The sequence below is a fragment of the Fonsecaea nubica genome (genome assembly GCF_001646965.1).
Source record: "Fonsecaea nubica strain CBS 269.64 chromosome Unknown Scaff99, whole genome shotgun sequence".
Classification (NCBI taxonomy): domain Eukaryota; kingdom Fungi; phylum Ascomycota; class Eurotiomycetes; order Chaetothyriales; family Herpotrichiellaceae; genus Fonsecaea; species Fonsecaea nubica.
In genome coordinates this window covers 46278-66276 of record NW_019173772.1, presented here as the reverse complement: position 1 = coordinate 66276, position 19999 = coordinate 46278, and the positions used below count along the sequence as shown (strand labels likewise).

Below are 19999 nucleotides of genomic sequence, written 5' to 3'. Positions count from 1 at the left end.
GTGGATACATGCGGATCTGTTTTCGAATTATTCTTCATCTGCCTTTCGACTTGCCGGGTCGAGCAGGAGAAGATGTTGACGGGGGTTGCGAGAGCAAGAGTGGAGCGGAGAGCTGGATAGGACGAGGACGAGGACGAGGACACACACCCGATGAAGACGAAAGTCCAATAAGCCAAATTTGAGACAGCCGAAGGGAGCGTGCATTGTCTCGGAGACGAACAATCACCCCAGACTTCTGGCTATCAGAGCAAACATGAGAGAGCTTATCTGAGGGTTCAAATCTTCGTCCCGCCCCATCCTGTCCAGTCCAGTCCAGTCCAGTCCAGCACTGTTACACTCGCCAAATGGTCAAGGTTGGAGACACGAGACATCAAACGACCCGGCATGTACCTCGTTGCCGATGTTCCTTGCTAATCAGTCTCCCGACTCGCTGACTCGTCAGCAAACCTCACACCAGGACACAGCCGCAGACACTGCAAAAGGTCGTCGACCTTGACCCTCGCAAACGCCTGGTTCACATCCTCCAGACCGATTCCGACCAGCACGTCGTCGCCCAGATATCCCGTCCCCAACTGCGACATGTATTCCACGTCGTCATCTTCCTCTTCCTGATTTGCCGCTGCAGAATGAGGCCTCCATGCCCACGCCAGACTCGGTGTGTAAGTGAAGTAAGCTTGGCTTTTGACAAAGTCGTCCTTGTGTTCAGTCTCGTACTCATATAACCCATCCCCGGCGCCTCTTCTGACCACCCTCCCCTCCTTTTCGCGCAAATTCTCCCTTGTAGCGTTCCATCCCATCTCCTTTGGACCAGGCCAGTTTTCCTCCTCGGTCCACGGCCCTGCTCTCTCGTTCCTCATCAGCAACGGAAACTTGCTCACCCCTAGCATCTGGAACGGCTCCCTCCCCTCCCACACGACGACATATCTCTCATACCGAAGAGGCAGATCTAGCTCGTTGCTAAACTTTCGATGCATGATGGCAAAGTGAACGGAGCAACCGGTGCTCACGGCCGTGCCATTGATGTTCTCCTCGTCCTTGCAGGCTGAATCACTCCGCGCCTGGGCTCTCGTGCAGAGAATGAGTCGTAACGAATTGGAGCCTTGATGCCAATGGCCCCTGTTGCCCAACGAGTCTGCGAAATGCCCTTCACTGTGGGAGAAGCAGGGCTCTTCCAAGGCCGAGGTGAGGTTGGGCGAGGTGAAGCCGTTGCCGGTGAGTTTGGCAAAGGTGCGTCCCTTTGTGGTTGGTCTCGCTGCTGTCCACCTTCGGGGCATTGCGTGGTGTGTTGAGAAACTTGTACGATTCGTGATGTTGCCCGGACCGAGGGCGAGGGAGGCATTCAATCCGAGAGTTGTAAGCATGTCGATTTCCTGTGCCAGTCCATCTTCTCCATCCTCCTCTTCTAGCCCCTGACCGATCAAGTCGTACTGAACATACGAGTCGTCAGCACTCGGGAACCAGAGCATCCAGTTCTTCTCTACGCGCGCTCGGCTTTGTCTGGGGTTTCTAGTGATCTCAGTGAGATGCGGGTAACTCATCAAGGGCTTGACACCGACTCCTCCGATGGTGCCTGTGCGCGCTTGACCCTCTTCCTTGTCCAGCTCAATTTCTGCGCCTCTAGCTTCCAGGCCCAGATCCCTGTCCCCTGTCTCGATACCGACGACCGTCCTGCGGTGGTGCTGGCGATTCAAGACCTTTTCGAATTCCGGGTAGACCTTTCGCAGATCCACGATCCACAGCCCGACACAACCGTAGCGACTGGCGCTATTCACCAGGATTAGAGGCTCACCTTTCCCGCTCCAAAAGACTCGTGGGTCGTGGAAGCCAGGGATATCTGGGAACGCGAGCCATGAGTCCGTACAGTTCTCCGCCGGGGTTGGGGGGATGTTGATCTTTCGTGGGGTCGTAAGACAGCGTAGCCCGCCGCTGCCGCCCAGCCGGGTATCAGAGAGGTCAGATGAGGAGCAGACACTGGCGTCTGGTGGCAGGGCTTGTTGAAATCGGGGTTGTCGCCGTTTAAGGTACTGCACAGGCTCTCCATTCGAGGCGGGTCGAGGAGGAGTGGCATTGTTGCTGCGTTCAACCGGAAACCAGGTCAAGGGCGAGGGTGAACTGCGAGGAGGATGACAGATATCTGCCAAACAGATGTGAGACTCTTGATGGAAGCCGGTCGTAACAAGGCGGGAAATGAGAACGTATTTTGCGGCCCCGGACCAGTGTGGGAGGGGGATGATTGCCGGATTGAAGAAGCGCGTGGCGTCTTTTGTTCGCGGATCGTCGGAGCCCTCATCTCGCTCTTCATGCTCTCGTGACAAAGGTGCTCGTGGAGATCCGAGGCTGATGTTATACAGCACATTCGGTAAGCGGATATGTGAGGTATGCGTGTTCGGCAGGGTAGGGCAGTGCGTGAACTGCGTTATCAGAGGGTTTGCCAGAGGTAATTCCTTCAGCTTTGAGACCGCTGCGCCTTGTTCACGGCTGCCTGATGAACCGGTCAGGAACAGGTGTGGATGAGTGCTGGCATTGACGACAATGACTTGAGCGCCTCCGGTCACATAGCTCTGCAGCACACCATGAAGAAGCGCATCCTGTGATGAGCGGATAAGGGCACGGTGCGATCGCAGGCGGAGGACGATCAGGAGCGTGAGCACGGCCAGTGTCGGGGCAAGGAATCGACGGGCTGGAGGGATAGAGAGCATCATATTCGATGCGCAGAGGACAAGGATCGGGTTCTTGCGATAATTCAAGATGACGGGGTTGTGTGGTCGTTGTCGTGAATGATTGAGGAAGTGGACAGTGAAGGCTTTGAGAACGGATTTGTGTGCGCATCCATCTATCTTCCTTTTCCCCCTTTCCTTCGTTTTCCAGACTCCGTCTTCCTTTCTACCAGATTAATTCACTGCTGTGTCGCTGTCTCTCTGTCCCTCTGTCCCTTTGCCTGTGGCTTTCCACGACTAACAATGAAGATCCCCACCTCCTTATGCCAGACAATCCATGCCAAACTTCTCATAGAGGCGACTGGTGAAGGAGAAGGAGGGTGATCCTGGCATGGAAAGTGTCAAATGTCCACCACGCCATGTCACCCATAATTACACTCGACAAGGCCATATGAGAGCCTCGCCTGATCCAGTCAAAGTCAAACGTCTCTTCCCAAATATATCAAGTTCCCGGTCTGGGGCTCTCTCTCTCTCTCTCAAAGCACCCTATTATAAACCATCAATCTATACCATCCCAAAAAAGACCGACTGCAGGCTGAATGCTTTACCGTTGCTCATTTTCCATGCCTTCATTAAACGCCTTCGCTGGTTGAATACTGCCTAGAATCCAAGGTCCAATCTTTCGCCCGTCGTACTCGAGTTGAGGAGCTCCATCATGGTCAAGCATCCTCATCTTCCGATTTGTCAGACCCGTCATCGTCTTCATCATCGTCGTCGTCCTCCGAGTCCCATCCCTCGGCCTCCAAGTTGGGCGATCGGATACCGAAGCTTAACAAGAAGCCAATAAATGAAATGCCGCCAAAGACGCCGAATGCTAGGGCTTCTCCCTTGGGGCGAACTCGGGTGGCAAGTGAGAAGAGACTGCCCGAGACAAATGGGCCGACCGCTCGACCTGCAGCTGAGAGTGTCTGTGCAAGGCCATTGAGAGTCCCCAGGACAGAGTGATTAGGCGCCGAGTTGGTGATCTGCGCATATAGTCAGTAGGATTACTCACCGCCGTCCTGCAAAAAGACTCACCAATAATAGAGCGCTGGTCAGACCACCTACTGCCGCCACTGTCTTGATAAGAAGGACAGTACAAATCTCTAGCCATAACCATACCGCGCCATGTGTACCCATTTTTCCGTCAGCATCGTCTTTGTAACCCACCCAAGGCATAAGGACGTAGGCAATCACAAATCCAGCTAAACCGATTCTGTATGCCCATCTATTTCCCATCATGTCCCGCAGTTTGCCGAAAACACCAATCTGGAATAGAATGGTCACTACTCCGGCGAAGGCGAGCGACAGGCCAATCTCTTCTGGGTCGAGGTTCCGGCCAGTGGGTGGTGAGGCTTGGGCGAAAATGGGATAGAGCGAGTTAAAGGAAATGTTGGCTAATTGGAAAATGAGGTATGTCACAAGGAGGAGGATGGTGTCTCGGTTGAGCACATCTTTCTTCTTCAATTCTTCCGAGGCAGGGAAGAACACGGCAGGCTCTGTCCCGCCATCGGTATCTTCGTCGTCGGAAACCTCTGCAAGACCGTTCGGATGGACTGGGGTTTGGTGGCTTTTGCCTTTTCGGCGGAGGTAATGAGGTCTGCTGGAGGAGGTGAACTGCCAAAGCCATGAAAATAGGTTGCGCACCCTGGAACCCAGAGGTTGGAGATACTGTGCCTCTTCTAAGCTTTCCTCGAGGAAAAGTGACGTCAAGATGAAGTCTACCAAGAGGATTGCTGCTGATAGGAGGTTCGGTGGAAGGTAAGGGTACGGATTGGGCTTCGATTTATCGAAAGGATTCCTGGGAAACACCAACACACCGCCAATGATAGGGCCGGTGATACCTCCAAGGCCATAGATGACAGGGAGATAGGTGAAAGCCCGCGATTGATTGCTTCGGTCGGTAATTTCCCCAAGGCAGGTAGAGACAACACCTTGGTTCCCATTCAGCAGACCCATAAACGCTTGAACCGCAATGGCTTGTGGTAGCGTCTTCACAAAACCAAACGCCACGAAGCAGGCAGCCGTAAATATTGTGCCCATCAATATTACCGGTTTTCTTCCAATATGATCCGACAGCCATCCCCAGAAGAAATTTGTCGCCAGCTGCGCAAGCGCAAAGGCAGAAGCGATTGTCCCAACATATATGCCCACTTGTCCTTGTTTCACTTCGGGGAACGTCGACGCCATTGCAGGCAGGTAGGGACTGATAGAATTGAGTGCTGTCTGTTCGCACAGAGCTATAACGGCTAAGATAGCCATCTGTTTCTTCGGCAGCGGCGAGCTGTGTTGGTGGTTGTCGTCACCATTGTGCAGGTCGTGGCTGGAGGAGTTGGAGGAATCAGACAGCGGTCGCCCACGAGACTTGGGAGGCGATATGCCGCCAAATGTCTGGTAATGAGGAGTCGAAGACTTGCGACGAAGGAGAGGCCCATGATCGGAGGGCTTCATGGCTGTAAATCAAGCATTCATCAGGATGGAGGAGGGCTGCCTGTGGCGGGGCGCAAGGCTAAGAGGCAACCTCAGAAGGACGAGGTATAGATGAGAGTTGAATGTCGAGCACAAAATACGGCAGTCAGCGCGCAACAATCTTCATGACAATAATGAACCAAGATCTGAGAGCCAAAATAGGCTCTATCGTAGCGACTTGGGCGGCTTGTGAGAAAGTCTTGACTTTTTGGCATCGATACATGGGGAACTTGCATGGGAAAGAGAGACTGCGCCCCGGGCCAATGCGGACTTCGAGTTCAAATGACGTATATACATGGGCAACTTAGCGAGGCCAGAAAAGGCAAATGACGAATGACGAATGAGAATGGCGCTATTACCTATCAGTATTAGTGGACAGTAGTAATACCCCCACTGGCGAATGAGGAGGTACTCAGTACCACTACCATGACTACTAGGTACATCTCTAGATACTACAAGCAAGATACCCAGCAAGCCAGTATTTGGTACACAGTTTGACGGTTCCTGTCTTGACACCTTTGTTACAATAGGGCTATGGCATGCAGGCATGCAGGGTATAATCATTTATCTAATAGCTGAGCTGCAGTCCTCAGTGACAGTCTGGGGCTGGTATGATTGCATTCGATAAGGCTCAATCTGTTCCCGCCACAGCCACCTGCTCTACTTGCGACGTCACAGCTCCATTCTTGACTTCCCCTGCTTGACTTCCGTTCTTCGCGGTGTTATAATGTTGAGTAAAGTCGTATCGAAGCGCCATAGGCGACCGCATAAACTCTCGCTGGGCTTCCACATCGCCTTCGATATCCTTGAGCATCTTCAAAAACGAATCATTCTCGAGTGCTTTGTCCGGGTCTTGATCATACAGTCGTTTGATGTTGTCCGTGGAGATGGGATCCGTAACTGTCTGATATCTCTGCCGCCGCATCTCGGAATACTTATCAAGTATACTTTCATCCGCTTTACCCTCATAAACGCCAATCAGGCAGTCATATAAGCCACCGATATCCACAAGACCGCCGGTGAGCCCGAGACCACCAAAAGGGTTGCAGACTAGAGTAATGCGTGAGCGTCACTTCGCACGGTGGATCGTCCAACTTACTGTGTGCAGCATCTGCAGCGAGCATAAACCTGCCAACTCGCATCTTCTCCACCAAGCGCTGATGGATCTTGTACGGGCTGATCGCCGCAAGGTCATACTCTCCTGGCTTGGGATGACCGGGCAACATGGCTTCGTATTTCATGGGTTGCCGTGCAATCAGTTCTTCTCGAGTGAGTCCAGAGATCTCTCCGTAGCTGACACGCCACCAGCCGCTGCCGTCTGCATTTTTGGTGAGACGGGCGACCATATGCCAGTGCTCTGGATGAATAAAGAAATTGGCATCGTCGTATCCAAATTTCTCGAAAGGGTACGCCACCTAGGGAGAAAAATGAGAAAGAGTGAGGAGGAATGAAAATATTGGCTTGCTTACATTCGTCGCCACGATCTGTTTGTCCCAGGTGTAACCAGGGAAATCCTTTGCACCGTACAGCTTTCTTCTGACTGTGCTCGATGCACCATCGCAACCTACGATGTAAGTTGCCTCAAGACGTTTTGGGCCCTCGGGAGTCTCAACATCCACCCATGCCTTGTCATCGTCCTGACCAACATCCATCACTTTGTGGTTGAAGAACACTTTCAGACTGGGCTGCTGAATGGCGTGTCTGTACAGCAATCGATCGAGTTGCGCCAATGGCAGACACGCCAGACGATCTGGGTCGTCATGCATGAGGGTGTTGTCGAACCCAGCAAGATAAGTGCCGTCGAGTTTTCTCCAACATGTCTTTACCGGATCAAACCCTTCCTTTCGAATGTCATCAATGACTCCAGCACGGCGTAACTCATACGCGGCCGGAGGACCATAATACGCTGCGCGAGGAGAGTCATCCAATTCACCAGCGGCCTCCAGGATATGGACAGTGACCCCTTTCTTCGCCAGCATCAGACCCAGAAGCAGGCCAGATGGTCCAGCACCGACGATGATTGTCCACGGTTTCTCAGGAGACGTCATTTCGGTATTGATATATTGCAGGCCGCGAAGACACGTGAAAGGGCTATATGACTCCAAGTGAAAAGCAAGAAGCGACAGGTGGACGATGGTATGCTAGGAAGGTTTTTGTTATGTTTTTAGTTTTATATCTGGCAGGGATAGTGTCAAGCCCCGCGATCTTTCTCCATCCAATATCAGGAGATGCAACACCATCTTGAACCCACGTCCAAGATTATGGGGGGTCTTCCGGAGGTGGAGAGGGCACAGATGACCGAATTAAACTGCCCATGGCTGACTTGGCCTCGCCAGTAGGAGGTGGGGCAGTGGTTGGTGCGATTGTACGAAGTACATCTGCAAGTCGGATACCAACGAAGGAACTGGTAGGATCTTGGGCCTTGCTGCTTTCTCGGTAGTTGGATCGCAGGTTTGTACCTTGGATTGAAGAGAGGGGAATGAAAGCAAGACGAATCGATAGAATAGCGTAGTGTAGTAGGTATCTTGAATCTGTGCGCAACCACACAGTCCTCGCTCTACTCCAACAGTTAGCCTTATTCACTTTTCCCCCAAGTCGAGCGCAGCCATCCTCGCAGCCCCGCATTGGAGTGCATCCAGGCTGCCAGGGCAGTCAGAGGTCAGTATCCCGGCGTCGATAGGGCATTCAGCCTCTGTTTGATCAGTCACAGCATGATCACCGACGAGAGCGTAGTGGGGCTTGCCCGGCCGACCTCGGTCTTGTATCGTTGTTCTTTTCACCACAGACGTGTTCTTACCACCTTTTCATCAATCTTATTGAGAGATCCGCGAACCGTGCATCTGACCAAATCCGCCCGAAGCGATGTCGAGTGCCCAGGAGAATAGCGTGGCTGAAGCCCACAAGATCTTTTACGACCAAGGCTTCCAGATCCGAACCGAAGTCGCTGGGCCCGAACATGTCCAGCGTTCTCTTCAAAACAACTCTTCTGATTTTGCTCGGCCGATGCAAGACTTGGCCACGGAGGTGGGATGGGGAATGATCTGGGCCCGGCCGGGACTTGGTGAATCCTTCTCCCCTTCTTACACGTCTGTTTCATCTCTGGAGGAGTTATTGTGACGAGTTTCTGTCAAGACTGGTAGAGGCTAACATTGAGTTGCAGAGCGTAAGACCAGAAGCTTGCTAAATATCGCCATGCTCTGTGCTTTGAACCGAATGACTGAGCTAGCTGTGCACGTCAGAGGAGCGGTTCACAATGGGGCGAGTGAAGTGGAGATTCGAGAGGTTTTGATGCAGGTTGCGATCTATTGTGGAATGCCAGCAGGGCTCGAAGGGGTTCGAGTCGCTGAAGGAGTATTGAAGACCATGCGGGAACAAAAGGAGTCTTGACTTGGACCGATGAATTCAATGGGAAGGGGGAAGAGAATGCTGCACGTGCGCAACGTTGACGCGAGAGAGAAAAGCTGCACATTTCCGCCAACACATCACAAATCACAACAGGAACCTGAGTGTTTCATCCTCCCAGGGCCCGGTCAATTATTAAGACGATAATTTTGTAGGTAGTGGACTTGTTTATATGTAAGGGAGACCTTTGGCAGAAGTGGAACTCTAGCTATGTCTGAGCATCTCATCTAACTTACAAAATCACAATTTAAATAATTCTGCAGGATCTGGTTTCGCAGCCATTGAGGCGCCTGAAAGTACGTATAGTAGGAGTAAATGTACCTCGTACTTACGGAGTATCTACCTCGCTCAGTACAGTCAGAAGGGGGGGCAAGGGGGGGCCAGTTTGGCGTTGTAACGGGGCGTCAGGCACCAATCAGCCTTGGGATGGGCACTACTTTAGAGGGCCCCCCCTCCCAAAAGGCGAGTCCCCAGTGTGGTCCCTAACGGTGCCTGCAGTGCCAATGGTTGGGAGGTGGCCGGTGGTCGATGGGCACCTCGGCAGCCTTATGCCCCGATGCTAAGTAAAGTCACTTGTACTGTATCATCATTATTGTCCGCCTCCCGCTGACAGCCAGCGCACCACAGCAGGACCAGCATTGCACGTCTGCGACACTGGGCTGGCTAGCAACATCCGACCGCATCTGTCCATTCAACATTGTTCAAATGGATCATAGACCACTCATCTCGGTATTATTTACATCTTAGCGCTCATCGCGGTATCGCTCTGATATTGGTTCCGATTCTCTGAGCATCCTACCTATTGCACAATCGTTCGTCGCCGGGAATCCATCATTCCTGGTCGTCAGGCTGCCTCACGACCTCAGCACCTCCAAATTTATCACCGATGACTCGGCGCAGCACAGCACAAACTCCCGCGGAGTGATTCGTGCTCATTGGCATCTGAAGGATCTCGAACATGCCCAGCGACATCCACGGCCGATTCTGCGTTGACTCCGCCCTCTCGCGCCTCCCGATCGCATACTCCATCAGCTGCGCTGACCATGGCCAGCTACCACCAAAATGGGCAGCCCTACTACCCGACAGGCAATCACCCTTCGTCTGGTCAGAATAGTGACCACGTTTCCTACGGTGCACAATCCATCTATCCTCCAAGATCTCTCGAACGCTCGCCGAGTTTCAACGCCGGGGACGACGAAAGGTACTTCGATGGAGAAGAGCAGCCGCGGGGGGCGCAGGGACGAAACTCGTACGCTCCGTCCACAGGAGCGGCAGCGAGTCCTCCAGTGAATCGATCTCTGTCGGCGAACATGCACTCTTCGGTCACGATGCCATTCAGGACAAATACTCAACATGCAGGTTTGGGCGGGTACCAGCATCAGTACCAGACTGCGGCACCCGCTCACGCTCCCTACAATCCCGCTCAGTATCATCAACAGCAGCAATCGCAAGCATCTTACAATCCACAGCTCTATGCAGCCCCCCAGCCTGCCCATCCCACAAGCACCTATCAGCCGTACGTTCCAGCTGCCTACGGCGACCAGAATCTCGCTCGTCGGACATCTGTCTACAACAGCTACGGTTCCTACGATGCGAACTCTCAATATAATTACTCCTCGTCCCAACCGCCCCCGCCCCCTCCTCGGTCTGAAGCAGTCGCATTTCCCAACCCGCAAGCCTACGGTGCGTACCAGCACGATATATCACAACAGTACCCTGGCCAACATTACGGAGTCCCGTCAACTTATTCCCCTCCAGCTCCTGTGCCTCCACCACACGGAAGGTCGGCAAGCATACCTGAAGAGCCATATCCATATCCTACTGGCCCGTCGGCAACATACCCTGCCTCAAATCTGACGGCCTATTCGTCTCCTGATATAAACCGCAATTCCTCATTCGCGAGCCGTATGAGCAATCAGTCTGCTTCGCCACAGCCTTCCATTCCGACGCCACCGAGCAGACAACCTTCAAACCGGTCGCCTCAGCGTACGAATACACTCGACCGTCATCCCCAAGGTAGATCATTACCAGGCCTTCCATCGGAGCCGGAGTCAGAAAGTGACTACTTCAATTCGACAGGATCGCGTAACAGTGGAGCACGCATCACTTCTTCGGGCTATGAGGATTTGATGCAAGATTTAGATGAGGCTATAGGACAGACCTCAAGGCATACAAGGTCAGGCAGCGACTACAGACACCGCAATTCGAGGGACGGTCCAGCGGATGCCGTTTTCCAACATCCGTCGCCCAGACCCCATCTTTCGCCAGACGAGGCGCCAACACATCTCAACGGGAATATCGCCTCCACCGGAGATGCTTATATCAACTATGGCGCGTTCACCGACGACAGTGACGCCGAGGCCGCTGCGGGGCTTGCTGCTATGCAAGCATTAGATGAGCAAGAAAGGGCAGAGGACGCGCGCCGGCGTAGTGGTTCAGCCACCCTCTTCCCCAGCCAGCCACGTGCGGATGAAGCGGCTGCTAGACTTTCCTCCCAGGAACAAAGCAGCGACAGCGATTATGCCGGCTACGGTGATTTGAGTCTCGCTGGGGGAGGGTATGCGCCTGATATGGCTTATGGCGACTCTGTTGTGTCCAACTATGCGAGTGCTGCTACGGCCATGCCGCAAAGTGAACTATACGGGCGGCTGAACACCAGAATGAGTTCAGTACGGAGCTCTGGCGTCTCTTCGGAGGGACGGGAGTCGCAGACAAGCGGATTTGAGTCGATCCCGCCTCTAGACAGCGTCCATCCCTTCTCTTCCACGCATAATGTCGCTCGTGTGGACACTGGAGGCACAGGCGGTTTGACAGAACCCAGCCCGCACCCCAGACGGTTAAGCTATGAAGACGGAGACGAATCAACTATGATCGAGGCAGAAACTAATCGGACTTCTGCAAGCTCAAGTCCATCACGGGAAGAGATGCCGGATCTCTTCTTCCATCCTGGCATGAGCCAGCAGCGTCCCCTTCCACCTCCTCCTTCACTCTCCGACTCGGCTCTGGCACTGCGAATACCGCATTTGATGCCTGCTGGTACTTATACTCAACAAAGCCGGTTCTCTCAGTACACCGATCCGAATTCGCGCGCGTATCCAACAGCCCCGGACGCCTACCCCAACACCCTACTCAGCCCAGCGAGCGTTCCCCGGTCTACTTCGTTGTCTAGTGCGCGAAGTGCTCCTAGGGCCGAACAGGTTAACCGCTCGAAAACAGATGCAGACCGTCAGAGGCTTCTGAGGCAGCAGGGAAGACCGATGTCTGATCTGTATGACATCTCCAGCCCGCAATCTGCTGTAGCACTGGATCTTCCAGCAATTCCGAGGAAGCGGTACAACCCGTCCAAACTGACAGCTGATCAATTTAAGAAATGTTCAGAACCCTGGGCGCTGAGCTCGATCTTAGCGTGGATCAGGGATCTGGCCGAAGAAGAAGTTGATTTGAAAGAGAATAGCATTGTGGAAGGCATTGTTGCACTCTTCATGAACAAAGTACCAACAATGTACATCACAGAGGCTGAATCACTGGGAGAACGAGTTATCAAGGAAATGTTCGACGCGAATGCTCTGGTGAGAGAAGAAGAATGGGTCAAGTTCGGGCCCGGGACCATGTCCGGCGTTCTATATCAGCTGACAGGCACCGGATGTTACTCCTCGAAGCTACATTTATATCATACCCGTGGGCGATGCTACTCCTATCATTGCATGCGGACTCTCAAGAAACTCGATCTTGATAGCCTACCTGTTGAGAAGAAGTCTGAAGATTGGGCCACATACTACAAGCTCAAGAAGGAGGACGTCGAAACCCACGACAAGAAAGAAATCGAACGGCAGAACGTTTTGCACGAAATTGTCACAAGTGAAGACCTTTATATCAGCCAGCTGGATGTGCTCAGAGTGCTATACCGAGATCGACTTTCTGGGGCGCAACCGCCTATCATTCCCACCAAGAAATTGCCGACATTTCTTAGGGAAGTGTTTGGTGGCGTGGACAAGGTCAAGAAAGTCAACCAAGACTACCTTCTTGGTCAGCTCAAATACCGACAGACGGAGCAAGGGCCCTGGATTGTTGGCTTCAGTGACATCTTCCGGGAATGGATCCGAAAAGCGAGGCCCGTGTATGTGGAGTATGCTTCCAACTTTCCTCGGGCAGATTACCTCATGCGTCGTGAAGCGGAACGAAATATTCCCTTCAAGAATTTCCTGGACCAGGCGCGGGAGGATAAGCGGTCGAACAGATTAGGATGGGACAATTACTTGAAGGCCCCGATCACCAGGCTGCAGCGGTACAGCTTGTTACTTTCCACCGTCCAAAAGAACATGCTGAAGGACTCCGAGGAGAAGGCCAACTTGGCCTATGCCCTGGACGAGATTCGCGCAGCTACTTTCGAATGTGATTCCAAGTTTGCGGAAATGACCAAGAAGATGGAGTTGATCGAAATGCAAACCAAACTGCGGCTTCGACCACCAATGGAGAAGGAAGTTGAACTTAACCTCGATCACTTGGGGAGAGAAATCATCTTCCGGGGCGACTTGCAGCGTGCTGGCGGTAAAGGGTTCCAATGGGTCGAAACCCATGCGATTCTCTTCGATCATTACCTCGTCCTAGCAAAGCCTCTCAGTCGGGATCGCAGAGAGGGATATTACGATGTCTCAAAAGTCCCCATTCCGATGGACCTGCTCGTCCTTGAAAGTTCCAATGACCCTGCAGTTATAAAGTCCTCGATGAAGGGTATCGGAGCCGTCACCACCACGGTCGCACCTCGTGGCCCGGTAACCCCTGATAATCGGCTTACCAGAGCGCAGTCTACTGCTAGTGGCGGGACTCCTGGTCCATTGTCACATACAAATACCAATCTCTCGGTAGGATCTGGCAACACAAGCCAGAGCATGGTTCCCATCACTACGTTGGAGTCGGGCAGTTCCAAAGAGGAGAAAATCATGTATCCTTTCCGCGTCAAGCATCTCGGCAAGACTGAAACGTACACTCTCTACGCACCAAGCGCCCAAAATCGGCAGGATTGGTGTGAGGCAATCATTCAGGCGAAAACGAGGCATGCTGAGGCGCTGTATAAGCAAAATGCTGAGCCGTTCAAGCTGCGAGTACTGGCAGACACAGCATTTGGCTACGAAGGCCTCACGTATCCCGCGAAGCGAATTCTGATCAAGGGGACTCCTTTGGATAGGGCTATCCGGGAGACCGAGAAGAAATTTGAAGGCCAGGGCCGACCAGCACCTGTTTGCCGCGCTCCTGTCAACTGCGCCACTGTATTCAATCAGCCATATGGTCGGCTTATGTGCGCTGTGGGAACCGACTACGGCGTGTACATCTCCGAGTACCAGAATTCTCGGGGATGGATCAGGGTTAGTCTTATCTACGCTGACTGTTGACTCTACTAACATTTCCTAGGCTATTCAAATGCACAGAGTGACTCAGGTCGCAGTTCTAGAAGAGTTCAACCTGTTTCTGCTTATCTCGGACAAGGCTCTTATTGCCTACCATCTCGACGTTGTTTGTCCGCCCACGGGCAATCCGGTCGCGCAAAATGACGCCTCCAGCCGAAAGGCACCACAGAAATTATCCGGCTCCAAGGACATTGGCTTCTTTGTGACGGGGAGAATGAAAGAGCGGACACTGGTCTTCTATAAAAAACGAGATGGTATAGCGTCGACCTTCAAGGTCCTCGAACCCGTCCTTCAAAAGAGCACCACAACTCGATCACGTTTTCTGCCATCGGCATCTCGACGTGGACAGACGGAATTTTTCAGGGAATACGACGAGTTTTATATCCCGGCCGAGTGCTATGGGTTGAATCTGTTCCAGTCAAGCTTGGCGATATCGACCGCAAGAGGGGTGGAGGTATTGACCCTCGAGAAAAAGCAAACATGGAGTGTACCGAATCTCCGAAGCGAACAGCCCGAGACACAAGCTCATCTCAGTTCCATTGCAACTCGAATCAAAGACCTCAAGCCTCTGGGGATGTTCAGGCTCGGGGAGGCGGAATTCTTGGTCACTTTTGAAGAATGTGCCGTCTATGTTAACAAACATGGAGATATTTCGAGAGGCGTGGTGATGGAATTCGTCGGTCGGGCCAAGTCAGCGTGTCTCTACAACCAGTATTTGATCTTGGTCGACGACGACTTTGTGGAGATCCGAGACGCTCAGAACGGTCGGCTGAAGCAAGTGATCGCCGGGAAAGACATCAAATTGCTCGACGACGGCGGTGGTGGCTCAGGAGGATCTCAAACCCAGACGCAGGCTATGTTAGGAGGAGGAATTAATGGACTCGGCCTCAAGAACTTTGGAAATGCACCACGGACGCCGAAGATAGTCTTGCAACACCCAGAGTACGAAAAGAGCCACGTCGTGGTTGAGCTGTTGTTGACCACCGACCCGGCCTGAGATTAGGAGCGGACGCTTCTTGGAAGACGGGGTACCAGCAGGGGTCATGTTCTACTTTGTCGTGCAGTAATGGCGGTTTGGGTGACTTCTTGGTGTTTCAGGGAGGGCGGGTGGACGAGGAATGGAAAGTTCATGATGGAATGAAATATGAGTTCTGGTTACCACTGCTCCTATCGGTCATGGGGCAAGGACGGGCTTTCCCCTGGGCTATATGATGGTGGAAGATATGGAATGGCAGATCTCACATATGACTAGTCATGCTAGAGGAATGAGTCCCCGATATTGTTTAGCATGGGCCCCCAGGCCCCTTTTAATATGACGTTTGAATTGGTAGGATTGTTTGGATTCCGCTCAGGCTGCGATTTCATCCTCGGAGAGACTCAGCGCGTGCCAAGCGGGCATCCTGACTTTTGGCCCCAGCGTCTTCCTACAACAAGCAATCAGGATTGCTTTTGGACGGTCACCACAGACATGTGTCTTCGTATTGAGATGCTCCAGGACATCTAGAGAGCCTACGTCCGTCTCTCCAGCAGAATATGACGCGCAGGAAGTGACATGCGCTGTCACCACCCGCGGAAGCGACCTTGTACCAACACCCGCTCCCACCCTCTCGCTGACAGCCAGCCTGTGCCTTGCCTTGCCTCGCCTGCGCCATGTTGAGCTCGTTTGTACAGAAGTTCATTGACCAGTCCTCGCTGTCCTCCACCAATGACAACCGTCCGTCAAAGGCCTCTCTTTTCCGAGACCAGTTCAGACTGCCCGCCGGTCAAAATCCCTTGCACGAGATCACCGCCGAACTATTCCTACCTCTTCCCTCGACCCCAGCGGGAGGCGCTGTCACCTCCGGAGAGAAGTTGAGGGACAATGGCAATAAATATCAGGGCGAACTACACTTGAGTGAACACTTTCTGTGCTTCTCGACGATCCGAACCAGTTTCCTGCCCACCGCCAGCTATGCATCGTCCACCTCCTTCACGGGCCCTACGCAAGGTGCGGGCCCTGGAGGGCATGGCTTTACTCTACCCTTGTGCTCGATACGGAGAGTCGAGAGGCTGAATAGTCATCAAGACAAGTTCTCGCTCGCCCTCACCACCTTTGAGTCCGTCCAGAGACCTTCGACCGAGAAGACCAAGGTGGCACAGCCTCCTCCCCGCAAACTGATCCTCACCCTCGACGGTAGTCGCATCGCCTGTGAGCGCTTCTGTGACGGTCTCAAGAAAGGGTTGAGGGAAGGTATGAAAGAGGTGGACAATCTACGGCTTGTGGTCTCTCAATGCTACTCAGAATACTTTCTGGATCCAGTTCGCCTCAAGGCCAAAGAGGAAGGAACCACACCACCCGATCCGCCCGACACGGGACTTGGAATGCTGTTTAAATACCCGGGAGATGCCCGAAAACTTAGGGATAGGAGTAAGATCAGACTCTGGGGCGAGTACATGCGGGAGAATGGCCGAAATGCCACCATCGTCCGCCAGCCCACGTTCCACAAACTCATCCGTGTTGGGTTGCCAAACCGTCTGAGAGGCGAAATATGGGAGATCAGCTCCGGCTCTTTCTACACGCGGCTGAGAAATCCCAACCTCTACGCCAAAACCTTGGCCAAGTTTACCGGAAAGGAGTCCTTGGCCATCGATGAGATTGAGAAGGATCTAAATCGGAGTCTGCCAGAATATCCCGGCTTTCAGAGCGATGAAGGTATTGGCAGGCTTCGACGCGTCCTCACAGCATACAGCTGGACCAATGAAGAGGTTGGCTACTGTCAAGCCATGAATATAGTCGTGGCGGCCCTGCTCATCTACATGTCAGAGTCTCAGGCGTTCTTCACACTCGGCGCCTTGTGCGACAGACTGCTTCCCGGATACTACTCAAAGGACATGTATGGCACTCTTTTGGACCAGCGTGTCTTTGAAAACCTCGTCGAACGGACAATGCCCATTCTTTGGGAACATCTAGTCAAGTCAGACGTCAACCTATCCGTGGTGTCACTGCCGTGGTTTTTGTCACTCTACATCAACTCGATGCCCCTTGTATTCGCCTTCCGGGTACTTGACGTGTTCTTCCTGGAAGGCCCGAAAGTCCTCTTCCAGATTGGTCTGGCTATTCTCCGCATAAACGGCGAAGAATTACTCGACGTGAGCGACGATGGCTCTTTCATCTCGATACTCAAAAACTACTTTTCACGGCTGGACGAATCCGCCCACCCTCATTCGGAAAACGAGAAGCTGAGGGCTATCACCAAATTCCAGGAACTCATGGTAACGGCTTTCAAGGAGTTTGCTGGCATTACACACGCCAGTGTCGAAGAACTAAGAGACAAACACATCGAGGGCGTCAAGGAGGGGCTTGCCACATTCGCCAAACGGACATCAATACGGAATTTGGGACCTGAAAGTAAGAAGCTCAGTGCTGAAGATCTCAGTGCCATCTACGATAGGTTCTTTGGCGTGTTGGCTGAACGACAAGAACGTGCAAAAGCTCGCGAGGTGGAGAGAAGGAAGCAGCAAGATCAGAGAACTCGGCCTGGTCTATGGCCACAGCATTCATCTCGCAACTATGACGAGCCCGGCCGCAATGCCCTCCCTTTGCAGACCATGGACTATGATGCCTTCAGAGAGTTCCTAGCCAATACGGCCAGGTGGGCAGTGACAGACTCGCCCTCGTCACCCAGTAAGGAGATTGCCAGCCCCAATACAAGCCAGAGAAAGCGGAGCAAGACAATGTCTCAATGGGGATCAGGGCCCGAACCCGCCGACCACGATTTTATGCAACGCTTGTACGGTAAATGGGACGAGTCGCATCAGGGAGAGATGACGCTTCAACAACTAGTTCGTGGCCTTGCGCAGTTCAAAGGCACTACGGATATTATGAATTCGATGAGTCTATTCTTCGACCTCTTTGACGACGAGGGGACGGGGAAAGTCGATCGGGAGGGCATCCTGAGGATGTCTGAGTCCCTCTTGTTCCTTTCTCGACGAGGCTTTGATGGCACCATTACCCCGTCCGACACGAACAACGGGCTGAGTTCTCCACTCAGTGCTTCGGACGCAAAGGAGGGCCTGAAACTGAGCACCAATGAGAAGTTTCTAGGTAGCGTCAGTGCCTTTATCAGGAGGTGTTTCGAATACGCCGACCCGGATGACGCCGTGGAGGCAGCAAGCTCGAAGCTCGAGGCAACAACCATAGACAGACCAGCCGACGAGGAAGATCTACTTGATCTGACCGAGACACGATCGAATCACAAATCCCTCGCCTCGCCGAAACCGACAGAAAAAGACCCCCTGTCCGAGACGACGCCTCCCCATACGCCGTCATTCTCGAGTGGTCAGGACAATCGCAAATCCTCCTCATCTCGCGCCGCCTCGCATAACCTTGCCCTTGATCCCAATAAACCCTTGCATATCACCCTCCCGACCTTCCGCATGGTCATTCTCGCGGATGAACTTCTCGAGCAGTTCTTTGAGACCTTCTTCCCTCAATCTTTCCGTCTTGCCGATATCCCTCCTAACGCCAGCTCCTTGTCGTTGGCCTCGACCACCAACACCCTCTCGGGAAATCTAACCACCTTCACAAATCTAGGCACGCCGGTCAAAAACTTGCTGAACGGCGCGCCGTCCAACAAGACTCTACCTGACGTGGGCCGTGCCGGCGGTGTTGTGGAACCGGGCTCTCGCGGTCTGCGAGGTGTTTTGGACAATATCGTGAACGACGGCATGCGGATGGCGGCTGAGATGCGGAAACGTATGGACGATGCGCAGAAGGAGTTTGAGCGCAACGCCCGCGAGCACGGGCAGAAACCTTATCGAGACGACGACGATGACGATGAGGACTATGATGACAAGGACACGGGGATCGGGAAGAGAGATCAAGAGTTGTTGGAGGGGGCCGAGGTGGCCAGTATCCGACCTTCTATCGGCCCTGGTGGGAGTATAGACGAAGGCGGCGTGAGGAGCCGAGCCGAGAGTTCTACAACGTTGAGCTCAAAGGGAAGTGGTAGTGGCAATGGCAGTGGGACGGGAACCCTCAGCCGCAAGACCACGGGGAGTGGGAGTGGGAGTGCGCATAGTGTGAGTATTTTGGATGTCAACGATACATCTTTAGATTCGACCGGCTGAGATGGTCGAAGCAGCTAGGCAGCTAGGCCGGGAGGGATCAAGGAATCAAGGGAATTCAAGGAACAAGGTACATGGAACAAGGAACAACAAGGCGTAAATGTGAATGAAATGGAATGGTAAATCAACCAACCAACTGACTTGACTAGCTGGGTATCGCTATATTGCTATATTGCTATACTGCTATACTGCTTAACTCGGGAGGCCGCCACAATGAAATCATCTTCTCTACCTACATATGTTTTGTCTCCGTGTTTGATCTAAACACCACCATTCACAGAGAGGGAGGGAGGGAGAGAGTGAATAGAATGAATAGAGTGAGAGAGGCATGGATGGATGGATGGATGGGAGGATATATAGCCAGCCCACCTATTCAGATAGACGACCAGTCAGTCAGTCAGTAAGTCAGTAAGTCAAGTAAGACGAACCAATAAATAAATGGACGGTGACGGTGACGGTGACAGTGGCCTGGCCTGGCCTGGCCTGGAAAAAGAAAGACACGAGTTTCTCTTCGCGTTAAATTCGGGAATGGTGATTTTCATTCATTTGCTCGCTTTCTAGTTCGTTGGGGTTTCCTATGGCCAGAGAAAGAAACTTATAGACCAAGTAGAGACGGAGGGAGTGAGTAGGTGGGTTGGGGAGGGTGTTTGTTGTCTATTGTAACCTCGTATAAACATCATCTCAAATCAGATAGATGGGCAACACAAATACCAACAACACCACACCGACATCAGGGTTCAGATCCAGGTCCAGCAGCCCCTCAGTACCGAGATTCTTCCTGAACCCTGCGTAATCCACTGCTGCCGACGGTGGAGTGGAGTGGTGTGTCTCTCATCCTGATTTGAGAGAGTCGACTGATCGTATACTGTCGACGGGACAAGCGCGATATATCCATTCCAGACCGTGACCCGAAAAAAAGAG

The 19999-nt window shown here is 52.9% G+C and overlaps 5 protein-coding genes across 5 annotated transcripts; 2 read left to right on the top strand and 3 right to left on the bottom strand.

The window, feature by feature from the left end:
- Positions 1 to 410: 410 nt before the first annotated feature.
- On the bottom strand, positions 411 to 2702 carry AYO20_09947 (hypothetical protein; the record flags this gene model as incomplete). The annotated part of the gene is made up of 1 exon (XM_022648214.1): positions 411 to 2702. The coding sequence occupies one exon, from the start codon at positions 2700 to 2702 to the stop codon at positions 411 to 413; it is 2292 nt and encodes a 763-aa protein (XP_022495809.1).
- Positions 2703 to 3376: 674 nt separating this feature from the next.
- On the bottom strand, positions 3377 to 5147 carry AYO20_09946 (hypothetical protein; the record flags this gene model as incomplete). The annotated part of the gene is made up of 2 exons (XM_022648213.1): positions 3377 to 3682; positions 3735 to 5147. 2 exons carry the CDS (start codon positions 5145 to 5147, stop codon positions 3377 to 3379), a joined length of 1719 nt encoding a protein of 572 aa, XP_022495808.1.
- Positions 5148 to 5796: 649 nt separating this feature from the next.
- Positions 5797 to 7213, bottom strand: AYO20_09945 (hypothetical protein; the record flags this gene model as incomplete). Its single annotated transcript, XM_022648212.1, has 3 exons — positions 5797 to 6215; positions 6265 to 6580; positions 6635 to 7213. The coding sequence occupies 3 exons, from the start codon at positions 7211 to 7213 to the stop codon at positions 5797 to 5799; spliced, it is 1314 nt and encodes a 437-aa protein (XP_022495807.1).
- A 2397-nt stretch (positions 7214 to 9610) lies between these two features.
- On the top strand, positions 9611 to 14969 carry AYO20_09944 (hypothetical protein; the record flags this gene model as incomplete). Its single annotated transcript, XM_022648211.1, has 2 exons — positions 9611 to 13930; positions 13977 to 14969. 2 exons carry the CDS (start codon positions 9611 to 9613, stop codon positions 14967 to 14969), a joined length of 5313 nt encoding a protein of 1770 aa, XP_022495806.1.
- A 653-nt stretch (positions 14970 to 15622) lies between these two features.
- AYO20_09943 (hypothetical protein) lies at positions 15623 to 19081 on the top strand (the record flags this gene model as incomplete). The annotated part of the gene is made up of 1 exon (XM_022648210.1): positions 15623 to 19081. The coding sequence occupies one exon, from the start codon at positions 15623 to 15625 to the stop codon at positions 19079 to 19081; it is 3459 nt and encodes a 1152-aa protein (XP_022495805.1).
- Positions 19082 to 19999: the final 918 nt, after the last annotated feature.